We start from the raw sequence: 23318 nt of genomic DNA, 5'->3' as shown, positions 1-23318 counted from the left end.
TATCCAAGTCTTCGAGAGAACTGTAAGCAGGTAAGTCAGTGTGATTCATGCCAGCTATCAGTGGTTTTAATGTTGTGGCTGAAATGTTTATATACACCCTGATCAGCCATAACATTAAAAACCACCCCAGATGTAGCACACTGTAAAGAATTGTTAGGGTCAATTGTGCTTTCAGTCTTTAACAAGAATTTCCTAATGATTGTATCACTTCTCTGTTGATGTTTAAATATGGAAACTGATACATGCGTGTGTTTTGTTACAGTTCTGCTTTGTGAACATCAGCAGAAAAAGGAACTGAGTGTGATGTTGAGCTGTAAACTGCAAACACTGCAGCACTGCCATGGCCTTGTGTAAGTACTCATTGGTGATTTTTAAACCAAAATGTTTATTTTGAGATGAAATTGAAAAGGTTTGAGAAAATACAGTGCACATTGATGTTAAATACTGTACATATTGAAGTGTATTTACTTGTAAGAGCTTCTTTCAGCATGATTACAGAACTTCTGAAAGTGTTAATGTATCTGATATTGTTACAGATAAGACGTTCATCATCTGGGTTTGTTCTTCTGTTCTACTCATTGGATGGGTTCTCACACAGGATCAGCCGCACTGGGCTACGAGTGAGATAAGCCAGTAAGTTTCACTTATTTAAATCAGAGTGAAGATAAAGGTCTATTTGTGGAGAATGTGTGCTTCTAGTTTGCTTTAATAGTTGTATGTATACACTCTCATGCATTTTTTGGTAGGTAAGTTAGCCTTAGAAAGGCCCACTTTTGAAATATTTTAATATTTAATGCAGCATATTTTAACATAAAACATTTTTTTTAAAAAAGATTGATGTCAAAAAAATGATAGAAGATTTATATATATATATATCATCATGGCACCATCATGGCATCATAGCATGTGAACATTTTGTCCTCAAAGTTGATGTGTTAGAAGCAGGAAAAATGGGCAAGGGTAAGGATTTGAGCGAGTTTGACGAAGGGCCAAATTGTGATGGCTAGACCACTGGATCAGAGCATCTCCAAAACTGCAGCTCCTGTGGGGTGTTCCCAGTCTGCAGTGGTCAATATCTATCAAAAGGAAGGAACAGTGGAGAACTGGCGACATGGTTATAGGTGACCAAGGCTCATTGATGCACGTGGGGAGTGAAGGCTGGTCAGTGTGATCCGAACCAACAGACGAGCTACTGTTGCTCAAATTGCTGAAGAAGTTAATGCTGGTTCTGTTAGAAAGGTGTCAGAATACACAGTGCATGACGGGTCAGGGGGACCAACACAATATTAGACAGGTAGTCATAATGTTATGCCTGGTTGGTGTATGCTGTATTTTAACTATTTTAATTTTAAATATAATAATTACACAGTTGTCTTTGTTTAAAAAAAAAAAGATAATGTTTATTAGTCTAAAGATTTTTTTTTCTAAAATCCTTTTTTAATATATAATTTCTTCAGATATTTTGTGTGTAGCAGGTTTAGACAGAAATGTCTTTTGTCTATCACACCATGTTGGACAGGAGGAGCACCACCTATCTAACCACACACACCTAATATTTCTAACAGCATGCATTAATTTGATTAAATGAATACTTCAAGAACAGTTTTTAACTGAAAATGTCCATGTGCAGCTCTTGTAACTGGACCTGCATGCTCTTCACACTGCAGTGGCCAGGAAGCTTCTGTCTGGTGAGTTAAATACAGCAGTAAAGATTGTAAAATGGTCCAGTTGAAAATAATCACAGAACACTGACACACGTTTTATTCAAAATCATTACATGAAGTGTGTATTTTTACTGCTTTCCTACAGAACATCGACAAAAAAAACATTTGCAGGATACCAGAGAATATCCAGAACTGGACTATCCATGGCCTTTGGTAAATATTTGCATGGGAAGAATCAATCAGTTCATGTTTTTTTTTTTTTAAATATATGCAATGTTGTTCAGTAAAATAATAAATAATTTACAACATGGTTGCAACAGATACCAATAGCATGTGGGAAAATGTTCCTTTGAAAATGCATCACCTTTTCTTCTTGTGGTTCTCGAAGGCCTTTGAAGGGTCATTACTGCTGTAGCTGTTGGCCAATATTTCAATCTCATCTTCAGGTAATCAGGTCCACTAGACTTCAGAACAGATTACAGCTTACAAAAGTGTTACACAATTTCTTGAACTTTTGCTTTTCCAGGAATTGGAGCCAGAAATCTCTCAGCTTTGGCCTTCATTAATAAAAACAAGGAGCAACTTCGCATTCTGGTAATGACCCCTTGTATAAAACACACATCGTAAATGTGTATAAAATCTGTGGATATGATTTTATCACCTGTCACTTTGCCACCTTGTTTTTCTGAAATTACAACAGGGAAGACAACTTACTTGGGAATTTACACAATCTTACCTAATAAAAATAAACCAAAAAGACAGAGGACTTTCCAGTGGCAAGCCGAAATCTTTTATTGTCTTATTTTGAGAGAAAGAAAAGAATTACTGGTGAGGCTGTAACATAAGTGATGACATGAACCCACGTATCTAGTGGACATTAAATCTGTTGTTTAAAAAGTATGACATCATTCATTAATAAAAGTAAATAATAATAGATGGCATGTCTCTGTGGTGTAAGAAAAAGCAACACATCCTGGAATGTTTTTATTTCTTCCTCACTAATGACATTGAAGTGGTTTATCTCATATTTAAGACTTGACTAGTTTGAATCTCTCATGGCTTTTGTCAGGAAAGACGAATGGCTTAAACACGGAACATGTGCAGGTTGTGTGGAGAACATGAGTTCTCCTTTTCTCTTCTTCAAGACGGTTCTCATGCTGCGGCTCCTCTACAGCTTCGATACGTAGGTGTCATGTATCCTATTACCATAGCACACAGTTTGCTTCTGGATACAGCACTGGAAAAATAACCTAACAACATTAACACTTACTTTTCTTGTGAACAGCATTTTGGAAAAAGCCGGCATTAAACCTTCCTGCAACATTTCATATAAGGTAAATTTACTGTCTTCTCATGACATTTTATATTCAGTGCAATATAATAAACCTCCTTGACCGAAGCTATACTTTGTGGTTTTAGTACGACGATCTGCACGGTGCACTGAAACCAATGCTTGGAGATGACTTTGTGTTACAGTGTGTGAAGGATGAGAAGGTCAGTAAATAATCTTAACATGGTGGCCAACAAGACAAGCAAATTTACTGTCCTTTTAACAATTATTAACCCTGCCCACATTCATGTAGACAATGGATCAAGAGACAAAATTGCTTTGGACTTCCAATCAATTTTTTGTGCAGTCCTGCTGTTTTTAGCCGTCTTTTTTGAAGATAACGATAGATCCTGCTGTCTGGATTGAGTTTGGAAGTCCATTCAGAGTTTGAAAAGAATTGTTTGAGGATATACAACAATTACTACAGCAACAATGAAGCCTATTTGATATTTTCATTGACAAACATTTCTCTTAACAAAGTGGCTAATCAGGGGAGGAACTGCATTACATGTGGATACCAAAAATATTATTCAGGTTTTTACAGCATGCTTCATAAAAGATAAAACAGTGCTCACTGTTTGTTAAAATGCATGCTGTTGTTATAAATCTGACTCCAGGGAATTCTGACTTAGGTGACTCATAACTTGCTTGTATGCCATTTTCCTAGAGTTCCTAGTGCAGTGGAATGTGGCTTCCTGCTTGATATTTACCTCACCAAATACTGTCTGTTATACTGGAAGTGTTAATTATAGGATAATTAAGGTGTTTTTCCTTCCAGATAGAATAGATAGTTTTATATGATGGATGTACAGATGTCTCAAAGCCAGCTTAATTCAGGCTACTGTAGTTTTATGAAAAACTACTTGTTACTTCCTGTCAGCACACCAGCTATTCATCATGCATCAGCAAAGCACCATGACTGCAGGGAGTTTAAAATGAACTGCTTTATTACAGTGATTCATCTCTGTACAGTAAACAAGCAGCTCTCTTCTTTGCCTTTAGGAAAGAGAGGCGTGGCTTCAGTTAAAGATCTTTGTTTCGAAGAATGTGACTCTTGGATGCCATGCGGTAGAGGAACTCAAGAGCAGCAGGGTGACGAACACTTCTTCCGGACACCCCTGTCCCAAAAACGCCACCATTTTCTACTTCCCTATAAACCACGAGCATCCTGAACAACCATGCCTCTGAACACAGCAATAGTCAGTGTTCTCTCTGGTACTGACTATAGAGGCTTTCATGCCACCCTGAGTAATCTGCTTATATGTTAGTCTGTATTAAGGGACTTGGCAGTTTCTGTAAAAAAAAAAGTTTAAGACTGAAAGGATAATTGAGCATGCTCATATAGCCACAGCACCTGGATCATGTTGAAAATTTTTTTTTATTGACATGGAATCCATTTTCCAGAAAGCAAGACATGGGTGATGATCTACAGCCACTAAAACAACACTGACTAAAAAAAAAAAAAGCAAGTCATTTGAATTACTATTTGATTGAACTCTATGATGGGACACAAAACCACAAATAAAAAAAATAAAAAAAAAAAAACTTGGTGAGCACGCTGCCACTGTATAGAGTTCGTTTGTTCACACTTCCAGTTTTCCAAGGAAGCGGAGGTTGAGAATTTTGAGCTGCTCGTCCAGTTCCATCCGGACGATGCCGTCCTCTCCATCGATACTGAGCAGGACACCGGTGGCCTCTCTGTCTTCTCCCAAAATCACCTTTACCTACAAGCCACATCCACACATTACACAGTGATATTCACGCAATGCGAGATAGCTCTTACAGTGCTTTGACAGCCTCAGCAGCTGTTATTTTTAGTCTTTACATGATTTCATCACACAACCAAACCTAAAATGTGTCAGAGGAAAGTCAGTGGTTCTCAAAGTCAGGCTCATGAAGATAATTTTCATTTTATTACAGCTGTTGGAAAAAACACAGCCTGCACCCTCATGGATTCTATTTATTATTTAGTTCTTATTGTTATTGGCCTTATTAGCTGGTCACTTGAAGCAAAACAGTAAGAACTCAAACGACAAAGACCGTCTGTAAATAACATCAACTTGGATCTAATCTAATGTTTTCTCAGTGGCATTGTAAGCAACAGAAAAGAAAGCTCTATGGCTCCAAAAAATACACAACAAATTATTGTATATTTAATTAATGTTCAAAAATATAGCTAAAGCCTGTCTACAAAAATTGAGAATCTCTGGCCTAATAACCCTGATTGCTAAACTGTAGCCTGTAGGTTTTGCAGCACATTGGAACTATTAGTTGGTCCTGTTCACTTCTGTTTCACATTACCCGCACTTATCAGAGTAAAGCGATGGGGTTATTTAATTCTCTGTTGTTCTATACAGCAGCTGCATTTAATAAAGGCAAACGGCTTATTTGAAAAATTCGAGTCTGGTTTGCGAAAAGCACAGCATTTATTTTTTAAAAATCCGAAAGGAAATTCTCTGTTTCTGTTGGAGATAAGATTTCTTTTGCTGTGTTATTGGATTTCTAGGGAACTGCATTGTTGGTGGGTTTTTTTTTGATACAATGATACAACCGTTTTCCCAAAAAAGTTTTTTTTTTCATGGCCTTTTTTTTTTTTAATTCCATGCTGTATAACAGGAAGCTAATGCAGACCTGAGTCTGTACACTTGGTGTTTGTGGTGTTAGACTTTGTCTCCCTTGCAACAAGTTATCTGATTCAGTAAGCCTACTTACTAACTACATTTCTTAGTGAAATGCGTAAACAGAGGGCTACTGAGTAGATGCTTTAAGCAGAGTGATAGTATAGTAAACATGGTAGCTTTATTTGTTTTGCTATATTTGCACTCATTAAAATACTACTATAGGTCCTGATACTGGTACACAGAACCCTATGTAATATGCTATTTAATATAATAGTAAGCAATTTGGGACACATGCTTTCTTTACGGCAAGAGCACAATATCTTGTATTTGTATCCTACGAATACAGATTACTGCCATCCCCTGAAGTAGCGAGCCTCTGCCTTTCCTAGTGATGCTAAACATTTGTTCCAGCCGTCTTTCATATGATTAGTAATGGAAAGCAACTGTACCTTGTTGTTTTTGGTCGGAGTCACAGGCTCTAGATGTTCACTCGAGATGCTGACCACCTTCTCTGTATCCTGCAGATAGACTGAACACATGCCACCCTGCGTGCAAAACACAAACCGAGTGCAGGAGATCAGTGCCTATTGCCTTGCATACACACATGCATTTGCACATTAAGCTTTTTGTTTTTAAATCACTCTTTAGAGTCACTTGTGATAAAGTGCAGCTCTAATATTCACAGATTAAATTCATTCAAGACAAGAAAAAAAAATCTTCACATTTATCTAAGCCCTTATGTACACACAACATAAAGGAGGTTGAAACGCATGGGTTCTGTTAACTGTATGCTAGTTACCAGTTCAGCAGCTACCTACTACTCTCAAAAATAAGAATCCTTATGGGCGGGGGGGTCCTTACAGATTAACTCACAATAAAGATAAGCTGCTTATGTAGAACTTTGCCATCGGTTTTATATCCAAATGCTGAGGCCATGGTCCACAAAGAGGTTACACACATGTACAAAGTCTAATTGTTGAAAGATTTCAAACAGGAGCGGGATGTAAAAAACAATCCAAAGATTAGATGCAAGAAGGCAATCAGCAAGTTGAGTAAATGTGACTCCATGGTGAAAAGGGTAACATTCAGCCCCTCCAAATCTGCCTTAAAGAAAAGATGACATCAGGGAGGCTGCCAACATTAAAGGAGCTGCTGGAATAACTGCCAAGTACTCACTCCCTCCCTCACTCCCTGCATGTCAGCACTCTAATATTCTTCCAAGACATCCAAGCCTGCCTAAATCAACCAAAACCAGATGACCCACTGTATTATAGCCAGAATACCTTTTTGGGGATAATTCTTAAATATGTCTAGCACCAAAAAAGACAAGTTTATCAGCCAAAGAACACGAAGCCTATTCAGAACACAATCTCCTCTTAAACTGGGACTCTAGTTAAAATAGAGGGAATCTAGCAATCTATTTTGGCACAAAACACACAGTCCTCTGTAAGACAAATGACAAAGTAAAATATCACCTTTCAGTAAGTCCAAGTTAACAAAGAAAGGGCTTTAAAAGCAGATGATCAATGTTATGAAATGGCCTACAGTAAGACTCCACATTCATGGGTGTACATGACAATCAAAAGATAAACAAAAAAATAAACAATAGAAAAAAAAAAAACAGCTTACAGTCACACTGCGAATGACACCAGTCTGGTTGATGACTCCTCCATCCAGAAATGTGTCCTTGACACGCACCAGGATGTCTGTAGTGACCCAGTCACTGGAGGTCTGGTCAATGTTTGAGCCAGGGGTGTGAGGGTTGTAGCCACCTGGGGATGGTGCTCCAGGAGTCATAGGGCTATAGCCTACCGGGCTTGGGCTTGGACTTGCCTAAAAGTCATGCAGTTAACCATCATTAATTCACAATGTGCAACAAGCTACGAAAAGCATTACTTAAAAAAAAAGAAAGAAAAAAAAAGTACCTGGTATGCCATGGGTGAGGGTGTTGGGTGGTAGCTAGCTGGTGAGTGGGTGTTTTGGTAACCCACTGGACTTGGGGCCACCTGGTGATAACTCTGCGGACTAGGGCTAGGCTGGTACGAGCCCTGTGGAGATGGTGCTGCATATGGAGAGTACTGGTCTGTGTTGTACCTGCAGAACAATTATACAGCCCAAAGGTCAATCCATCAGTCAATCAGGCCAAAACAAGCACGACCATGAACTAATAGATATCCAAAAAAATTGTCTCACATTGCTGGAGTTCCGGGGGTCTGGGGATTGTATTGGGGATTGACTTGGGGGGAGGGCACCTCTGGATAACCAGGGGTCTGAGGATTAGGCGTGCCCCCATAACCCTGAGGAGACGGGGAGGGTTCATCATCATAGCTGAATTCATAATCCTCATCTTGCCTGCACAGAAAAAACATTATGTTTAGGACAAATAGAATCATTAAAAGGTGCATTAAACTGGCTTATAATAAATGAGAGTCTCATGCCTTGATGGTGTGTTTGGATTGTTGGGGTCCCAAGCTCCACTCTGTCCAGGCGTCCGGCTTCCATCATGCAGCGGGGTCTGGGAGCCGTAATGAGGTGTTCGGCTTCCTGAAACAAATCAGACTTCTGGGAAAACCAGCCAAAAACAGTCATACCTTTAGTGATATCTCTTGATTGGCCTTACCGTCGTGGAGGGGTGTCTGGCTGCCATACATCGGTGTACGAGAGCCTGAACCATACATTGGTGTCTGGGAACCATACATTGGAGTTCGACCATGAGTGGATGTCATTCCTCCATGTCTCTTTGCACCACTGTTTCATTAAAGAACAAATACAATTAAAAAGCTATTTTCATTTGATTACATTAGAATACCTTTCTTTGTCTGTTCTATAGTCCATAGGCAATTTTTGGGCTATAGAGAGTTTTAAGATTAAACTTTAAAGGATGACATACACGCTGGTCAGACGCTGACGGTCCACAGAAATAGTCTGACAGGTTGAGTGCAGCTCTACTCTTGCTGTCGATTCTGTGGCATCCTTGACCACACCAATGTAACCTATAAAAAAACACAGCATGCAGGAATATTTATTGTATTTTGACTCCATGCACCATGGGGTAGAAAAACAAAAGAAGAAGGTAAGTTGAAAGTCAAGTTATGTACCTCAGCACAGGAACTGTGTGCAGCATTATACACTATGTACTTATCACACTATACTAATACTGGGTACGGCATCTCTTTGCCTTCAAAAAGGCTTACAATGTTTTGCTTGGCATGATCTCCACAAGATGTTGAAACATTACTTTAAGATTCTTGTCCATGCTAGCATGAATGCATCACACAATTCCTGCAGTTTTTTCAGGTGCACTTTCATGTTGTGAATATCCCGTTCCTAAAAAGGTGTTCTACTGCATTCAGATCAGATGACTAAGAACACTGAACTCATGTTCATGAAATTATATTTGCATGGTCTTATGTGCATTGCTGCCAGATGCTTTTCCAGGCCTGTACTATAGCTTCCTGCATTTGTTTGTTTGTTTCTACCTTCAGTCTCCTTTTTAGAAAATGAAATACATGCACTGGGTTAAGATGATTGACTTAACCAGCCAGAAACCTTCCACATTTTCTCCTTCATGAAGTTTATTGTTGTGTTGGAAGTCTCCTCCAGACAGTGACTGTGACAGACACACAAATCACACAAGAGCCATCTCATTCGTCCTACCTTTGTATGGTCCCTGGGATATACGGACAGTCTGTCCAATCAGGTCATTGTCTCGTCTTCCACGGCCACGCCCCATCCCTCCTCCACCGCCGCCTCCCCTCTGCATTTGGCCTGGTGGTGCAGATAACAGAATTTTAAAAAGTTTACACAAAAACATCTTCCACTTGTTTAAGTATTCATTTTAGAATTATTCATGACATTGCTGGGGACAGAGCACCACTTACCCCCTCCTCCTGGATGCATTGGACTGCTAATTCGAGGACTCATAGGAGCAAAGCCACCAACAGTGAAATTGGTCACATCTCTAGGCTGCAATACCAAAATAACAAGAGTTACTTTTATTCTAAATAAATTTAGCATTCAATATACTATAAGTAAAAATACAGTTGCTTTTTTTAGGTTTGTTTAGTGGTATGTGGAGGAAGAGCACAAACTACAAGCTGTATCAACACCCTTACCTTTGAACCCCCAGCCAGCACAAGATGGCGTGTTTTACAGACAAACATGCCTCCATTTTCAACAAGCTTCTTACAGTGAAGGAAGGCAAACCCTCGGAAGAGATGACGAATTTCTCCCTCTCTGCCCTGTCAAACATCAAGAGAACATTACAAATGTTTCACATTAAATATATTCTAGATACCTTTCTTTTAAGGTTTAACGACTTCACTGTAATAATACACAAGACATAGGCGTGTTTGTGTGCATGTATGTATACACAAATGTATTCAAAAATATTTGAAAATATAAATGAAAAATACATTAAATATTCTACACGTACAAAATTTAAGGGTAAGCTTGGTACGCCATCACGCTTCCCCATTAATATGGTGTTCTTTTGATGTGCTGTGTGTGTTTTTGTGGAATTGCTGCCTAAAAGTTCAGTACATGGTTTGGCTGACTAAATATGTTTTGGCTTCCAGAAATGTAATTCCAGGAATTCCTGCAGCTCCTTCAAAGGTGCAGTAGGCCCCTGAGCAGATTTCTCCTTGTGTTCTCATATCTTATATTATTTTTGTACTAAAAACACCTGTAATAATAAATGTAATTATAAAACACCATTCAACTGCCAGATCTCAGTCACGCTTTATATACTCTTTCTGAACCATGGCTTTTGAAAGTAGCATCCAACAGACATGTCAGAAAATCCTTAAGGAACAGCTGCACTTTATTTTGGTTTTAATAACGTATTAACTACTACTTAACGTGAGTCTGAAGGTGACCAGCAGTTTCTGAACACAGCCACATTCCTAATTATAAAAGGACACACACATGTAACCGGTTTAAAAGTTACAATACAATAACAAAGTTGCCTAAAATATTTATATTAATATTGCCACTGAAAATCAACACACAACAATCTATGTACATTCTTTGACAGGCATGAGAGAGCGAGAAACCACCAAGTTGGGAAACACTAATACAACTAAAGCACTGCTATATGTAAATACCTCAAAGTTGTATAAAACATACACCCACGCTCATACAGGTTAGTTCCTGTAATCACTTACAACAGCTGAGATTACCTGTGAAATTATGAGAAGCATAGTTTATGTTGCTGGGAAATTACATTTCTTTCTCATGCTAGAAACTATTGAGGCATACTGTATGTAACCAGAACAAATGCATACAAGTGTAACGTAGGGATAAAATGTTAACTTTAATTTCAACTTTATCTTTTTTTTTTTTCCCTTTTTTGTTTCTATACTTCTGTAAAGCTGCTTTGAGAGAATGTCCATTGTTAAAAGCGCTATACAAATAAATTGAATTGGATTAATGTAAGAAATGGATCATTCAAACACCATTTTATTGTTAATTTCAGTCCATGGGAGTTTGATTTACTTCAAAAATCAGTCACATAATAGCTTTCAGGTATCCAGGTATTGTTGAACCCTTTGCTCTTTTCTTTCAGCCTTACATCTAATAAGTCGCTGTTATTATTCGTAATAATAATAATAAAGGTTACAAAATACTTCTACCTCAAGTATTTTGATTTTGCTATTCTTCAGTTGAGTTAGATATACTGAGATACACAGGCAGAAATTTGCTTACAGAATGTGGTCCATCTATGACTTTGACAATATCCTTCACATGGATGTTATTTTGCTCAGAGTCCAGGGCAACAGCAAAGCGATTGTCCTTCCGTCTATTCACTGCCTGGTGCCGCACAGTGAGCACCTTTCCATGCATGTTAAGCACCTAGGAGAAGGTCCAAACATCCCAGGATTATTATTATAATAATAATAATAATAATAATAATAATAATAATAATAATAATAATGACATTTTATGGTACATTAAAAGATCCTCAGATGACTGGACAGCCTCTACCTGAAAGGTCTCTCTCTCCAGCCGGACAATGACGCCCACAGTTTGTGGATCCAGCTGTACCAATTCCCCCCATTCGTGCTGCCCTCCTGCATCCACCCCAGATGCAGTCTCTGAACATAGCTGTAAGTCTCGAGGCAAGACCTTAAGCTACAATACACATAATATGATAATCATCTTAAAATTATGCCTTGGTAGTGAGGCAAAATTATCCTATTATCAAATAATCAAGTATTGAACGAGTGTACAGTGGAAAATGTCTGCAATCTTATGTGATTTTAAGGGTGCAATGACTACTGAAAAACCAAGGCTTTGCATGTTACACAATTTTACAGATTGCTAAAACACAGGTGTTGTGAAGCAGCTCACCTCATGCATTGTGAGATCAGAGAAGAGAATTACAAAGTTTTCTTCAACACGAACAATAAGACCTGTGTCGCCTTCATAACGGCCCGCAATGACCTTCACATGGTCACCCATACGGAAGTACTTCCTCAACTCATGAGCTGGGAACTCTAGAGGGTCCTACGGAAAATAAAAATATAATTTAAAATTGTAGTAATATTAATAGATTAGGTGGCCATAGAACAACAACAACAACAACTACTACTTCTACTACAAAAAATAGCAATAAAAAGGTTTTACAGTTTTATGTACTAATGCCTGGAAACACCACTGCTAAGGAGCCTCATACAGGGGGGGGGGGGATCATTCACACATAGTGGAAAGATATAAAGCAACAAGTTCAAGCAATAAATTTAGACTGCTCATTGGTATCAGGTTATGTGCATGTACCTTCAGGTCCTCATGCTTGGGCATGATTGTTATTTTGCTGCCATCTACACTGAGAATTTTCCCCTGAAGGTTTATCAGCTCTCCCTCGCACACCTCCACATTGTCCCCAGCCTGGAGGTTGTGCTCTCGCTCTTTACCTATAGAGATCAGTTAATAACTCATCCTATATCAACAGCTCTGTCTGACGCACCCATTCATAGAATATAATTCAGACCTGTTGTTTCAGTCACCACTTCCAAGTCAATACCCTCAGGCTGGTCTTCAAACTTTTCCAGTTCAGAAAGAGTTGGTTTAACACCATCTGTGATCTAAAAGAAAATAAATTAAAATCAACCGCTCATCATTAGATTATCTGTAAATATCTCGAGGGCTAAAATAAGATGGGTCTTACCACAGCAGACATGGCAAAGCTTTTAAACAGGAAGCCTTTGCGACTATATCGGTTGCCTTCAAATATCATGAAATCACCATCGTGGCTAACTTCCCCTCCAAGTGACCTAAAGAGAATAAAATTCTTTGTTGTAAGAAATTATATTTCTTCAAAAAAAAAAAAAATAAATAAAATAAAAGGTCTTACAAAGACACTCCATTCCCTCTTACCTGATCTTCTCAGCATCAAAGAGTCTCTGCGGTGGTCTCTTGAACTTTTTTCTCTTTGCAAACCAGTCTTTCTGTAAGATTGATTAGAGGTAAAATGAGCTTTGGGTGAGAAAACGTTTTGGATCAAACTATGATTACATATATTACCCCTCTTACCATGCTCATCCTTGCTTTAATTCGATCCAAGTCAATTCGAGGAATCATTTTCAGTGATATTGTGTTTTGGCTTGGTTCCACATAATCAACCTAAAACATAAATTTCATGAATAGCTTAAAAAAAAAAAAAAAGACTAATAGCATTACGGTAAGTTTACTGGGTGAAGAAGGTATCTGTTTCCAATGTAAGCATAGATGTATTATTTTCACACTGACGAACGCAAGAAACCCACCTGTGCGATATCATCTTTGTACAAGCCTCTTTTAAGCCGGACCCAGGATTTAGGTTTAAGGTTCGTCACTTCTTTCACCACTTTGAGAACATCAGTCATCTCCTTAATGGGCACCATTTGCTGATTCCAGTAGCCCATTCGCAGGTTTCCAACTCCTTCAATGGCAGCTTTCACATGGGTCTGCTTATACGCCTCTATATAGATATATCCCTTCACATGCTCAGGGGCCACTACTGATTTAATCTGAAGTGGCTGTGTTGAGAAGAGAGAAAGGAAATAATAATGAAGGGATATTCTAAATAAATATACTCAAAGTCAAAGAAACGTTGACGAGAAGTGTACAAAAGCCAGAAATATTTTTAGTAAACACTGCAGGGTATCAATGTAAATAACTTACTGTGTCAGTGCACTGGTAGGCAATGAATTTTCTCATCAGCGCAATGGCAGTTGCTCTCTCCTCCCCGATCTAAAGAGGAATATTAATATAAATGAGACATATGCAGAGCAATAACCTTTTGTTAATTCCTTAAGTTAATGCATGATCTAAGCCTGTACATACCTTACATTTGACAGTCCACAAATTTGGATCCCTGAAACACAACACATTTTGTCACACGGCAAAAAATAAATAAATAAATAAATAGGCATCTACATTCATCACATTTGACAAGGAAGATCTACAGACTTAAACCTACTTAACACCAGGGAGCAACTGTTGCTGAGTGATATCATCAGAAAGATCCTCCGATCCGCCATAAAAACTGGGAACAAAAAAAAAAAAAAAAAAAAAAAAGATTAAAAAGGTGTTAACAGGATATGATCAGAAATAATCAAGGCCTACACGAAGAAAAATAAACTACTGATAAAAAGATGACATACTGTTCGCCTCCTGAAGACTTGGCATATTTCCTCATGTAATACTCTCCCAAGGCTTCCTCTCTGGAATCTCTGCAGGCAAAAAAAAACAAAAAAACAAACAAACAAACAAACAAACATTACCAGAGGTACATACTAACATAAGTAATCACAAACACGAGCACGTTTGCTTGCTCATACCTCCAAAGGTTCTGCAGTCTGCGGGAACCGGAATGGTCCTCATCCAGAGCTACAGGATCAAGGTTGGAAACTAGAGGAAGGGAAACAATGATACTGATCAGGAAAATGCACAGTTTGAAAGCACCATGTATCCAGCTTGCTTTTTTCTTTCATCAGCCACGTCTGGCTATGTAAGCTAGCTCATCATCTCAGTAGCTAATTATATTAGTATTAAACTTAAATGGCATTTGAGTTAATTTACAAAAACACTGATAGACGTTTTGGGTGAGTATCTGAGTTACTTAAATGCTACTTTTGTTAAGTAATTCATCATGTGGGTTTCTGGACCAGTAACAAGGTGTGTGAGTGTGGGGTACTTTTTTAAAACATTTTTTAAATTCCAAACCCAAGTATCCCATAACCCAACCCACTCCCACAGTTATTACTGTTTATAATATAAATTTAGCATGCTCTACTTATAAAATAAACAATAAAATTTAAACAAATTTCATAAACCACTGTGAATCTGACCAGTATTAATCAACCACAAAAACTGGATAGCAGATATTTGGTCATGTGATTTTTTATGCATGTGTGTTTGTGTGTGAATATATACACTATATTGCCAAAAGTATTCGCTCACCCATCCAAATAATCAGAATCAGGTGTTCCAATCACTTCCATGGCCACAGGTGTATAAAATCAAGCACTTAGGCATGCAGACTGTTTTTACAAACATTTGTGAAAGAATGGGTCGCTCTCAGGAGCTCAGTGAATTCCAGCGTGGAACTGTGATAGGATGCCACCTGTGCAACAAATCCAGTCGTGAAATTTCCTCGCTCCTAAATATTCCACAGTCAACTGTCAGCTGTATTATAAGAACGTGGAAGTGTTTGGGAACGACAGCAACTCAGCCACGAAGTGGTAGGCCACGTAAACTGACGGAGCGGGGTCAGCAGATGCTGAGGCGCATAGTGCGAAGAGGTCGCCAACTTTCTGCAGAGTCAATCGCTACAGACCTCCAAACTTCATGTGGCCTTCAGATTAGCTCAAGAACAGTGCGCAGAGAGCTTCATGGAATGGGTTTCCATGGCCGAGCAGCTGCATCCAAGCCATACATCACCAAGTGCAATGCAAAGCGTCGGATGCAGTGGTGTAAAGCACGCCGCCACTGGACTCTAGAGCAGTGGAGACGCGTTCTCTGGAGTGACGAATCGCGCTTCTCCATCTGGCAATCTGATGGACGAGTCTGGGTTTGGCAGTTGCCAGGAGAACGGTACTTGTCTGACTGCATTGTGCCAAGTGTAAAGTTTGGTGGAGGGGGGATTATGGTGTGGGGTTGTTTTTCAGGAGCTGGGCTTGGCCCCTTAGTTCCAGTGAAAGGAACTCTGAATGCTTCAGCATACCAAGACATTTTGGACAATTCCATGCTCCCAACTTTGTGGGAACAGTTTGGAGCTGGCCCCTTCCTCTTCCAACATGACTGTGCACCAGTGCACAAAGCAAGGTCCATAAAGACATGGATGACAGAGTCTGGTGTGGATGAACTTGACTGGCCTGCACAGAGTCCTGACCTCAACCCGATAGAACACCTTTGGGATGAATTAGAGCGGAGACTGAGAGCCAGGCCTTCTCGTCCAACATCAGTGTGTGACCTCACAAATGCGCTTCTGGAAGAATGGTCAAAAATTCCCATAAACACTCTCCTAAACCTTGTGGACAGCCTTCCCAGAAGAGTTGAAGCTGTTATAGCTGCAAAGGGTGGACCAACGTCATATTGAACCCTATGGATTAGGAATGGGATGTCACTTAAGTTCATATGCGAGTCAAGGCAGGTGAGCGAATACTTTTGGCAATATAGTGTATATATGTATAGTACATGATTGTATTGTTTAGATGCGATGTTGGTTTGCCAGAACAGATGCGGAAGTTCTGTCACTGAGAAAAATAGTGAATATATCTGTAACACATGTTTAGGATAATCAGCAAAGATATGTGCAGAAGGAACTGATTCTTTTCTCAGATTGTGAGGCCTGGTCACATATTGATTCAGCCACAAGCTGACAGAGCTGCATTTATGGAGCAATGCAGTGCAGTTGGATAAATAATAATCCTGGCCTATGTATACACTTGCTGCTTTTTCTCACAGCATGCTATTAAATATGTTATATTTTCTTTCTTTGATCCAAAAGAATACACACAGAGTGCTTGGCACTGTCCCATTGGCTGATTTACTGATAAGACATGACAAGTGTTATATACAGGTTGCAGTGAACTCTAGTTGCTTAACGTATGAAGCTTTTACTTGTTATCTATATTACAAACATGAAGGAAGGACTTAATCTAATCAACCATGCAGTATAAACTATGCTGCTCAGTATCCTCCATGAACTTATTTTAGATTTAAAATTTATTTTTAATTTAACAATATTACAGATATTTTTATCTGGATCCTTTTGGATCAGTTCCACAGAAGGAGTGGAGCTTCAGGGATACAAGATGGAGCTTCAGGGACAGTAATGGAAATTTCAAAACACCCGAGCTAATCAATCTCCCATTTCTCCCAATTTGCCATTGTTTTGGAACTTGTGTCGGTGGACATTGTGGCAGCATAATATCATGTAGGGATAAAATTCGTCACAGCTTGGATGGAATAAATTGTACCAAAAATGTAAAGAGTCTTCATGTGAGTTGACAGACTGGATGCATTTGTAATTACAGTAGTAAGACACATACCTTCAGCCTCCTCTGCTTGAGTCCAGCGGAGATTTGTAGAGGGAGGAACATGAGCCATAATACAATTTCATGTGCATACAGCAATTGCAGGCAAGGGCACAGATACATACACAACATAAACCAAAAGGGGGGAAAAAGGAAATAGAAAACAAAAAAATCATCAATAATGAGCAGGCACTGAATGGTATTTATTTTAGAGATGGAGATCATGCCAGTGTCCTTGTTAGTTGATGCAATGCAATAAGCATGAGAGTTCCACTAAATCCACTACATTTCTTTAACCAAAAGGAGCAATTTCAGGCAAACGATCACAGTTGGTTTCCCATGAGAACTTACCATTAACTTTATGTAACTAATAGCAATAAAAATGTATTCGTCATAAACAGAACTACAGAAATTTAAGTATTTTTTTTTTAGAACCAGAGAGAAGAGCCAAAACATGTATTTGCCGTCTGTGCTCCTCAACTAGAACGTGTGCATACTGAACATTAGCAAAACAACTGCATGACATGTTATACGAGCCACGTAGTATGGGTATGAATTTAATCGAATATGGGAATTGTGAGAATTTAAGTCAATTAGACAAAGAAAACAGAAAGATCAGAGAAATCTGGAGTTGGTTTACCGTTAACTGAAGAAGGCATGCACAAGAGATAAAGAATTATGAGCACAAGGAATACAATCAAATTAACTAGCACCAGTTAAATTATGTTAGACAAACACTTTAGTCAATTTACTAAATTTAGTAACATTTCTCTTACTAACATTGGTCTTTAACATGCCTGATCAATTAATAATAGTTCTTCCACCTGTATTAGCAGTAAGCAGTAATTTAGCACATCCCAGGATTTAAATATAAATCTTAAAATTCAATATTAAAACTATTTTTTTTAATCAAACAAAGCAATAATTATGATTAGGAGACTAGCTTACCTTTTTCCAAAATATCCTCGGCTCCCTCCTCCCACTGATCTTCATCTTCATACTCATCGTCAACGTCTATTCACGAGACAGAAACACGGCCATAAATTAGTAGTATAACCTTAATGCAAGTAATGGGCGCTTTATGAAAAGTGATCGATTCCAGATGTTAGATGTGGTGCAGTTTTACCAGCTTCATCTAAGATGAAGCCTCCATGACGAGGCTTCTTTCTTGGACGGTCGTCATCCTCTTCCTCCTCTTCGTCGTACTCCTCCTCATCTTCCTCCAAGTCTTCCCCCTCTTCTTCAGCTTTGTCACTACCAGCAACACTTCCCTGCCCTTCATCCTCCTGAAAATGAAAGCATCCCAGTAAGAAGCTGAGACTTTGCATTGGATTTTAGACATCTGGTTATAGCATTTAAGCAAAAGAGATTGTCTTGGTTGGAGTTTTGAGATGATGATGGACAGCACTGTCTCTCACATAGCTTTACAATTCTTTATAAGGTTTTTAATTAAGTTAAGGGCTGGTAACTATGAAGGTTATAGCATCTGATTTACTCAAATTGGGCTTTTTGTTTACATACAATGTTAATTATTGCAGTGAAGTTCACAAATACAGTGAGTTTATCTCTGCAAGTCTCCACTCGCTGTTCAATGAAATCAACAATAGTCGATCCTACAACTGGTTGCCATAGCAATAACATTTATCAATGGGTGGTAAAATATCATTTCACTTCATTGTTTTTAACTTTATTCTATTTTTTAGGCTACTTGATTTAGACAGCAAGACATCATCTGCTCTACAGATATCCAAAAGTGTGCTTTTCATTTGAGTTGATTAAGTTTTTGGATAATTACGTGCTGTAGTGATATATAAGCTTAATCAGTTCAGACTGTAATCAGACAGCTGCTGTTTAAATATCCTGAACCATAACAGAAAGCCTATGGACAGATGATATTGTTTGTCCGATCACTGTGAGATCACAAGTTTGTATCCCGACAATGCCACAGAAGGGCAAATGACCAAACTGAAAAGAAATAGGGCAAATAATAAATAATATGTCAGGATGTGTCAAGTGAAAGGATGACAATAAGGATCATGCTTAAATGCCTTGAGTGAGTTTTACCTTAGGTTGTAATTTTTTCATGACTGACAGATGGTTAGTTTGTAAATGTAGAAGGAATCTTTATTTTTCTCCCTTCTCACTTCTGGTGGTAATGGGTAAGAAGAATTTAATTTAAAACATGTTTTAGTTGAGATGCACACAGCCAGAAATAAGGGAAAGTTATTCCAGTACAGGAAATTCAGTATATGCTGTATACACTATATTGCAAAATGTTTTGGGACACCCCTCCAGATCACTGAATTCAGGTGTTGGGCTTGGCCTCTTAGTTCCAGTGAAAGGAACTCTTAATGCTTCAGCATACCAAGACATTTTGGACAATTTCATGCCCCCAACTTTGTGGGAACAGTTTGGTGATGACCCCTTCCTGTTCCAACATGACTGTTCACCAGTGCACAAAGCAAGGTCCATAAAGACATGGATGAGAGAGTTTGGTGTGGAGGAAGAGAGTCCTGACCTCAACCTGATAGAACACCTTTGGGATGAATTAGAGCGGACATCAGTGCCTGACCTCACAAATTTGCATCTTGAAGAATAGTCAAAAATTCCCATAAACACACTCCTAAACCTTGTGGAAAGCCTTCCCAGAAGATTTGAAGCTGTTAAAGCTGCAAAGGGCGTTAAAGCACATGAATGTAACTCCATATTACAGTCATGTGCATGTACAGTTAGCCATCCCAGTTTTGCCCTGGCTTACAGTCGCCACTCTAATTCATCCCAAAGGTGTTCTATCGTCAAGTTCATGTCTCATCCATGTCTTTATGGACCTTGCTTTGTGCACTGGTGTGCAGTCATGTTGGAACAGGAAGGGGTCATCCCCAAACTGGTCCCACAAAGTTGGGAGCATGAAATTGTCCAAAATGTCTTGGTATGCTGAAGAATTAAGAGTTCCTTTCACTGGAACTAAGGGGCCAAACTTTTGGCAATATAGTGTATATGGCAAAAACTGTCCAAATTTGACCATGTGAAGGGTTTTCCCCGGCTGCCTCTTACACTTTTCCTAAATGTTTGCTTCTTATAATCTAAAACACAGAGGATTCATTTTCACTGTGGAGCAACTTCAATATCTTTACTTCATTCTCCTCGACCTCCTCAGCCTCGCTGCTCCTCTCCTCCTCTGAAAAGTCGCTATCCTCACTGTCAGACATCACTGTGTTTCACCAACACACACGCGCGCGCGCACACACACACACACGCACGCACACAGAGAGAGAGAGAGAGAGAGAGAGAAAGAGAGAGAGGAGTGTGTGTGTGTAAAGAGTTGAGTACAGCTGAAGAATAAACACGTAACAAAATAAACTGGCATACACGTGATGTGTGAATTTCACATGAAATGTATAAACAAAGTTGAGCTAAATGGAGACGTCGCTCGATCAGCCATATAAGCGAACAGTAATCTAGTGGCTTGTTAGCATATTTGCTACCTAGTGAAACGCAGCCTTCCAAACAAAACATACATAAAAATAGTACGGGTTTAATTTGGCAAATGACTTGCACCGACAGGGTTTGGGTGATTTATTAAAAATAATCGAACAATCCTCTATAATTAACGAACCGGGACTGATTAGCGGGATTTAATAGCCAGTAGTAGTAGCAGTGCTCAGTAACAGCTCGCTTTTAAAGTCTATATGCTGTATTTTTAAACCATTCATAGTTATTATTGAAGCAAAAGTCTTACCTTTGGATGTGAACAATATTAACACAAACTAACAAAGATTTTAATTATGAGAATAATGGGTTTTAAACCGCTACACTCGCGCTAAGAACACTGCGGATATTTTCACTGAGCATCCTCCGCAAACAGATTTTGCTTCCGTTTCCGGTCCGAACAGAGGAACAGCGCCACCGCATGCCCTGGAGGAGCACGACTCCCATACATGCGTGTGTGAATACCTACAGCAGGGGTGTCCAATTTTATCCAGAAAGGGCCGGTGTGCGTGCAGGTTTTCATTCCAACCAAGCAGAAGCTATACCTGATTCCAACTGGCTAATCAGTAGATCTTGGCTTTCAGTAGACTCAGGTATGGCTTCTGCACGGTTGCAATGAAAACCTGCACCCACACCGGCCCTTTGAGGATAAGATTGGACATCACCCCTGACCTACATCAACCTGTACGAAGTCAGGTTAAGAAGCTTTTGTTGTCCTTTCAACCATATAACACTCAGGGGACAAGGCAGGGGACAGCTCACAGGGTGCCAAACCATCACACACACACACCCACACACACAGTACAGACAATTTAGAGATGCCAAGCAGCCAACAATTCATGTTTGTGGAAGACAAGTTACTGCTGTTGTTGTTTTGCCACAGGAGATTATTTAGTCCAGATGCTTCAATTTGGCACATTTTTTTTTAAGCCAGATGCTCTTCCTGTCACAACCCTCCCATTTTATCCGGGCTTGGGACTGGCACTGAGAGTTAACCCTTCAGTGGCTGGGTTAGCTCCCTGACCAGGAATTGAACCTGGGCCACGGCAATGAGAGCGGGGCATAGAGAGAAGATGGGAGTGACCAGAGGAAACCTCTAAATCAGAAGAGAACGTGCAAATTCGACGCACACAGGATAGAGGCAGGAATAACCCACAACCCCATGTCATGCTAACTACTAAGCCGCCATGCTTATGGACAGTGCTGATTTATAGGGAAAATAGCCAGTCACCATATGGATCTAAGAGAGAGTCGCCACATATGAAACAATACAATTAAGTGCACTCTAATACCTTTATCCAGTACCTGAAGCCTTCTGAACAACCCATCTTGGGCCATCCTGTATAATCTAACCTGTCAAAACACAGGCTGAACTTGTCAGACTGGTAGACGAGCTCCAGCATACACTTCCTAGAGTTAATAGCTGAACCATAAAACTATTTTTGGAAATTAAACAACAAAAAGTTTTGCCGACAGAAAGTGAACCCAGTAAAGGTTAAAGAGGTACAGCTGTGCTCAAAAGTTTGCATACCTTGTGAGAAGGCAAAACAAATTTATTTTATTTTGTATAGGACTTAAGTTCATATCATTCAATCATCAAACAAAACATGGCAATAAAGAAAATGAGGAAAATGCCTCCAGTTATAAATGTTTTGGTTGTCTTGCACAAACTGCATGTTTGAGAACTCCCCAAAGTAGCTTAAAGATATTGAGGTCAGGAGACTGTGATTAAAACAACAACACTTTTTCTTTTTTTTTTAATCACAGCAGCCACTATTTCTCTCATATTGGGTTTTTCTTTCAGTCCCAAACAATTCTTCTGGCAGTAGGGGTGAAATATTTCTTGATCTACCTAACCTTGGCTTAGTATCAACAGAACCTCTTATTTTCCACCTCTTTATCAGAGTTTGAACAGTACTGACTGGCATTTTCAAGTGTTGAGATATCCTTTTATATCCTTTTCCTGCTTTATAAAGTTCAATTACCTTATTATGCAGGTCGATTGGCAGCTCTTTTGGCTTCCTCAGGGTGCAGTATCCAGCCAAGTTAGTGCATCACCTCATGAGCTGAGAAACAGTGGCTATTTATGCAGACACACTAATTACAATTACATTTAGTCATAGATTTGGAAACTTCCCTTTAATAGCCATTTAAACCTTTGTGTGTCAACCTGTGTGTTTATAATGTGGCCAAACATTCAAGGATATGTAAACTTTTGATCAGGGTTGTTTGGGTGATTTCAGTTATCATTGGGTTTTTAAAAGGAGTCAAACAACTATGTGATAATTAATGACTTCACATGACCACTATCCTTAATTTCCAATTTCTTTTAGGGTATGCAAACTTTTGTACTTTTAAGCACAACTCTCTCTCTCTCTCTCTCTCTCTCTCTCTCTCTCTCTATATATATATATATATATATATGTTACTGTTATAGCTGTTATGCAGCTATAACAGCTTCAACTCTTCTGGGAAGGCTGTCCACAAGGTTTAGGAGTGTGTTTATGGGAATTTTTGACCATTCTTCCAGAAGCGCATTTGTGAGGTCACACACTGATGTTGGACGAGAAGGCCTGGCTCTCAGTCTCCGCTCTAATTCATCCCAAAGGTGTTCTATCGGGTTGAGGTCAGGACTCTGTGCAGGCCAGTCAAGTTCATCCCCACCAGACTCTGTCATCCATGTCTTTATGGA

At 39.2% G+C, this 23318-nt stretch overlaps 2 protein-coding genes across 3 annotated transcripts; one reads left to right on the top strand and one right to left on the bottom strand.

Annotated features, from left to right (window-relative positions):
* Positions 1 to 251: 251 nt before the first annotated feature.
* On the top strand, positions 252 to 4539 carry rnaset2l (ribonuclease T2, like). The gene is made up of 10 exons (XM_058412844.1): positions 252 to 350; positions 537 to 633; positions 1631 to 1688; positions 1810 to 1877; positions 2053 to 2110; positions 2191 to 2258; positions 2734 to 2847; positions 2950 to 2998; positions 3084 to 3158; positions 3997 to 4539. The coding sequence occupies exons 1-10, from the start codon at positions 341 to 343 to the stop codon at positions 4180 to 4182; spliced, it is 783 nt and encodes a 260-aa protein (XP_058268827.1). The 5' UTR covers positions 252 to 340; the 3' UTR covers positions 4183 to 4539.
* supt5h (SPT5 homolog, DSIF elongation factor subunit) lies at positions 4354 to 21015 on the bottom strand. 2 transcript variants are annotated; one of them, XM_058412842.1, is made up of 30 exons: positions 20877 to 21015; positions 20272 to 20348; positions 18264 to 18423; positions 18086 to 18151; positions 17153 to 17167; positions 14438 to 14507; positions 14261 to 14329; positions 14077 to 14142; positions 13941 to 13971; positions 13779 to 13847; positions 13382 to 13633; positions 13149 to 13238; positions 12993 to 13063; positions 12784 to 12889; positions 12607 to 12700; positions 12393 to 12529; positions 11967 to 12122; positions 11601 to 11747; positions 11322 to 11468; positions 9731 to 9856; positions 9497 to 9581; positions 9273 to 9383; positions 8506 to 8608; positions 8236 to 8363; positions 8054 to 8159; positions 7809 to 7967; positions 7541 to 7709; positions 7245 to 7448; positions 6065 to 6160; positions 4354 to 4718 (listed from the first exon to the last, which is right to left on the bottom strand). In XM_058412842.1, the coding sequence occupies exons 2-30, from the start codon at positions 20344 to 20346 to the stop codon at positions 4578 to 4580; spliced, it is 3249 nt and encodes a 1082-aa protein (XP_058268825.1). In that variant the 5' UTR covers positions 20347 to 20348; positions 20877 to 21015; the 3' UTR covers positions 4354 to 4577. The 2 variants fall into 2 exon arrangements, with proteins under 2 accessions (XP_058268825.1, XP_058268826.1); XM_058412843.1 differs by lacking the exon at positions 17153 to 17167.
* Between the last annotated feature and the right edge of the window lie 2303 nt (positions 21016 to 23318).

This window comes from Hemibagrus wyckioides, linkage group LG17 (assembly GCF_019097595.1).
Source record: "Hemibagrus wyckioides isolate EC202008001 linkage group LG17, SWU_Hwy_1.0, whole genome shotgun sequence".
Lineage (NCBI taxonomy): Eukaryota > Metazoa > Chordata > Actinopteri > Siluriformes > Bagridae > Hemibagrus > Hemibagrus wyckioides.
This window is presented reverse-complemented; position numbering and strand designations above follow the sequence as displayed.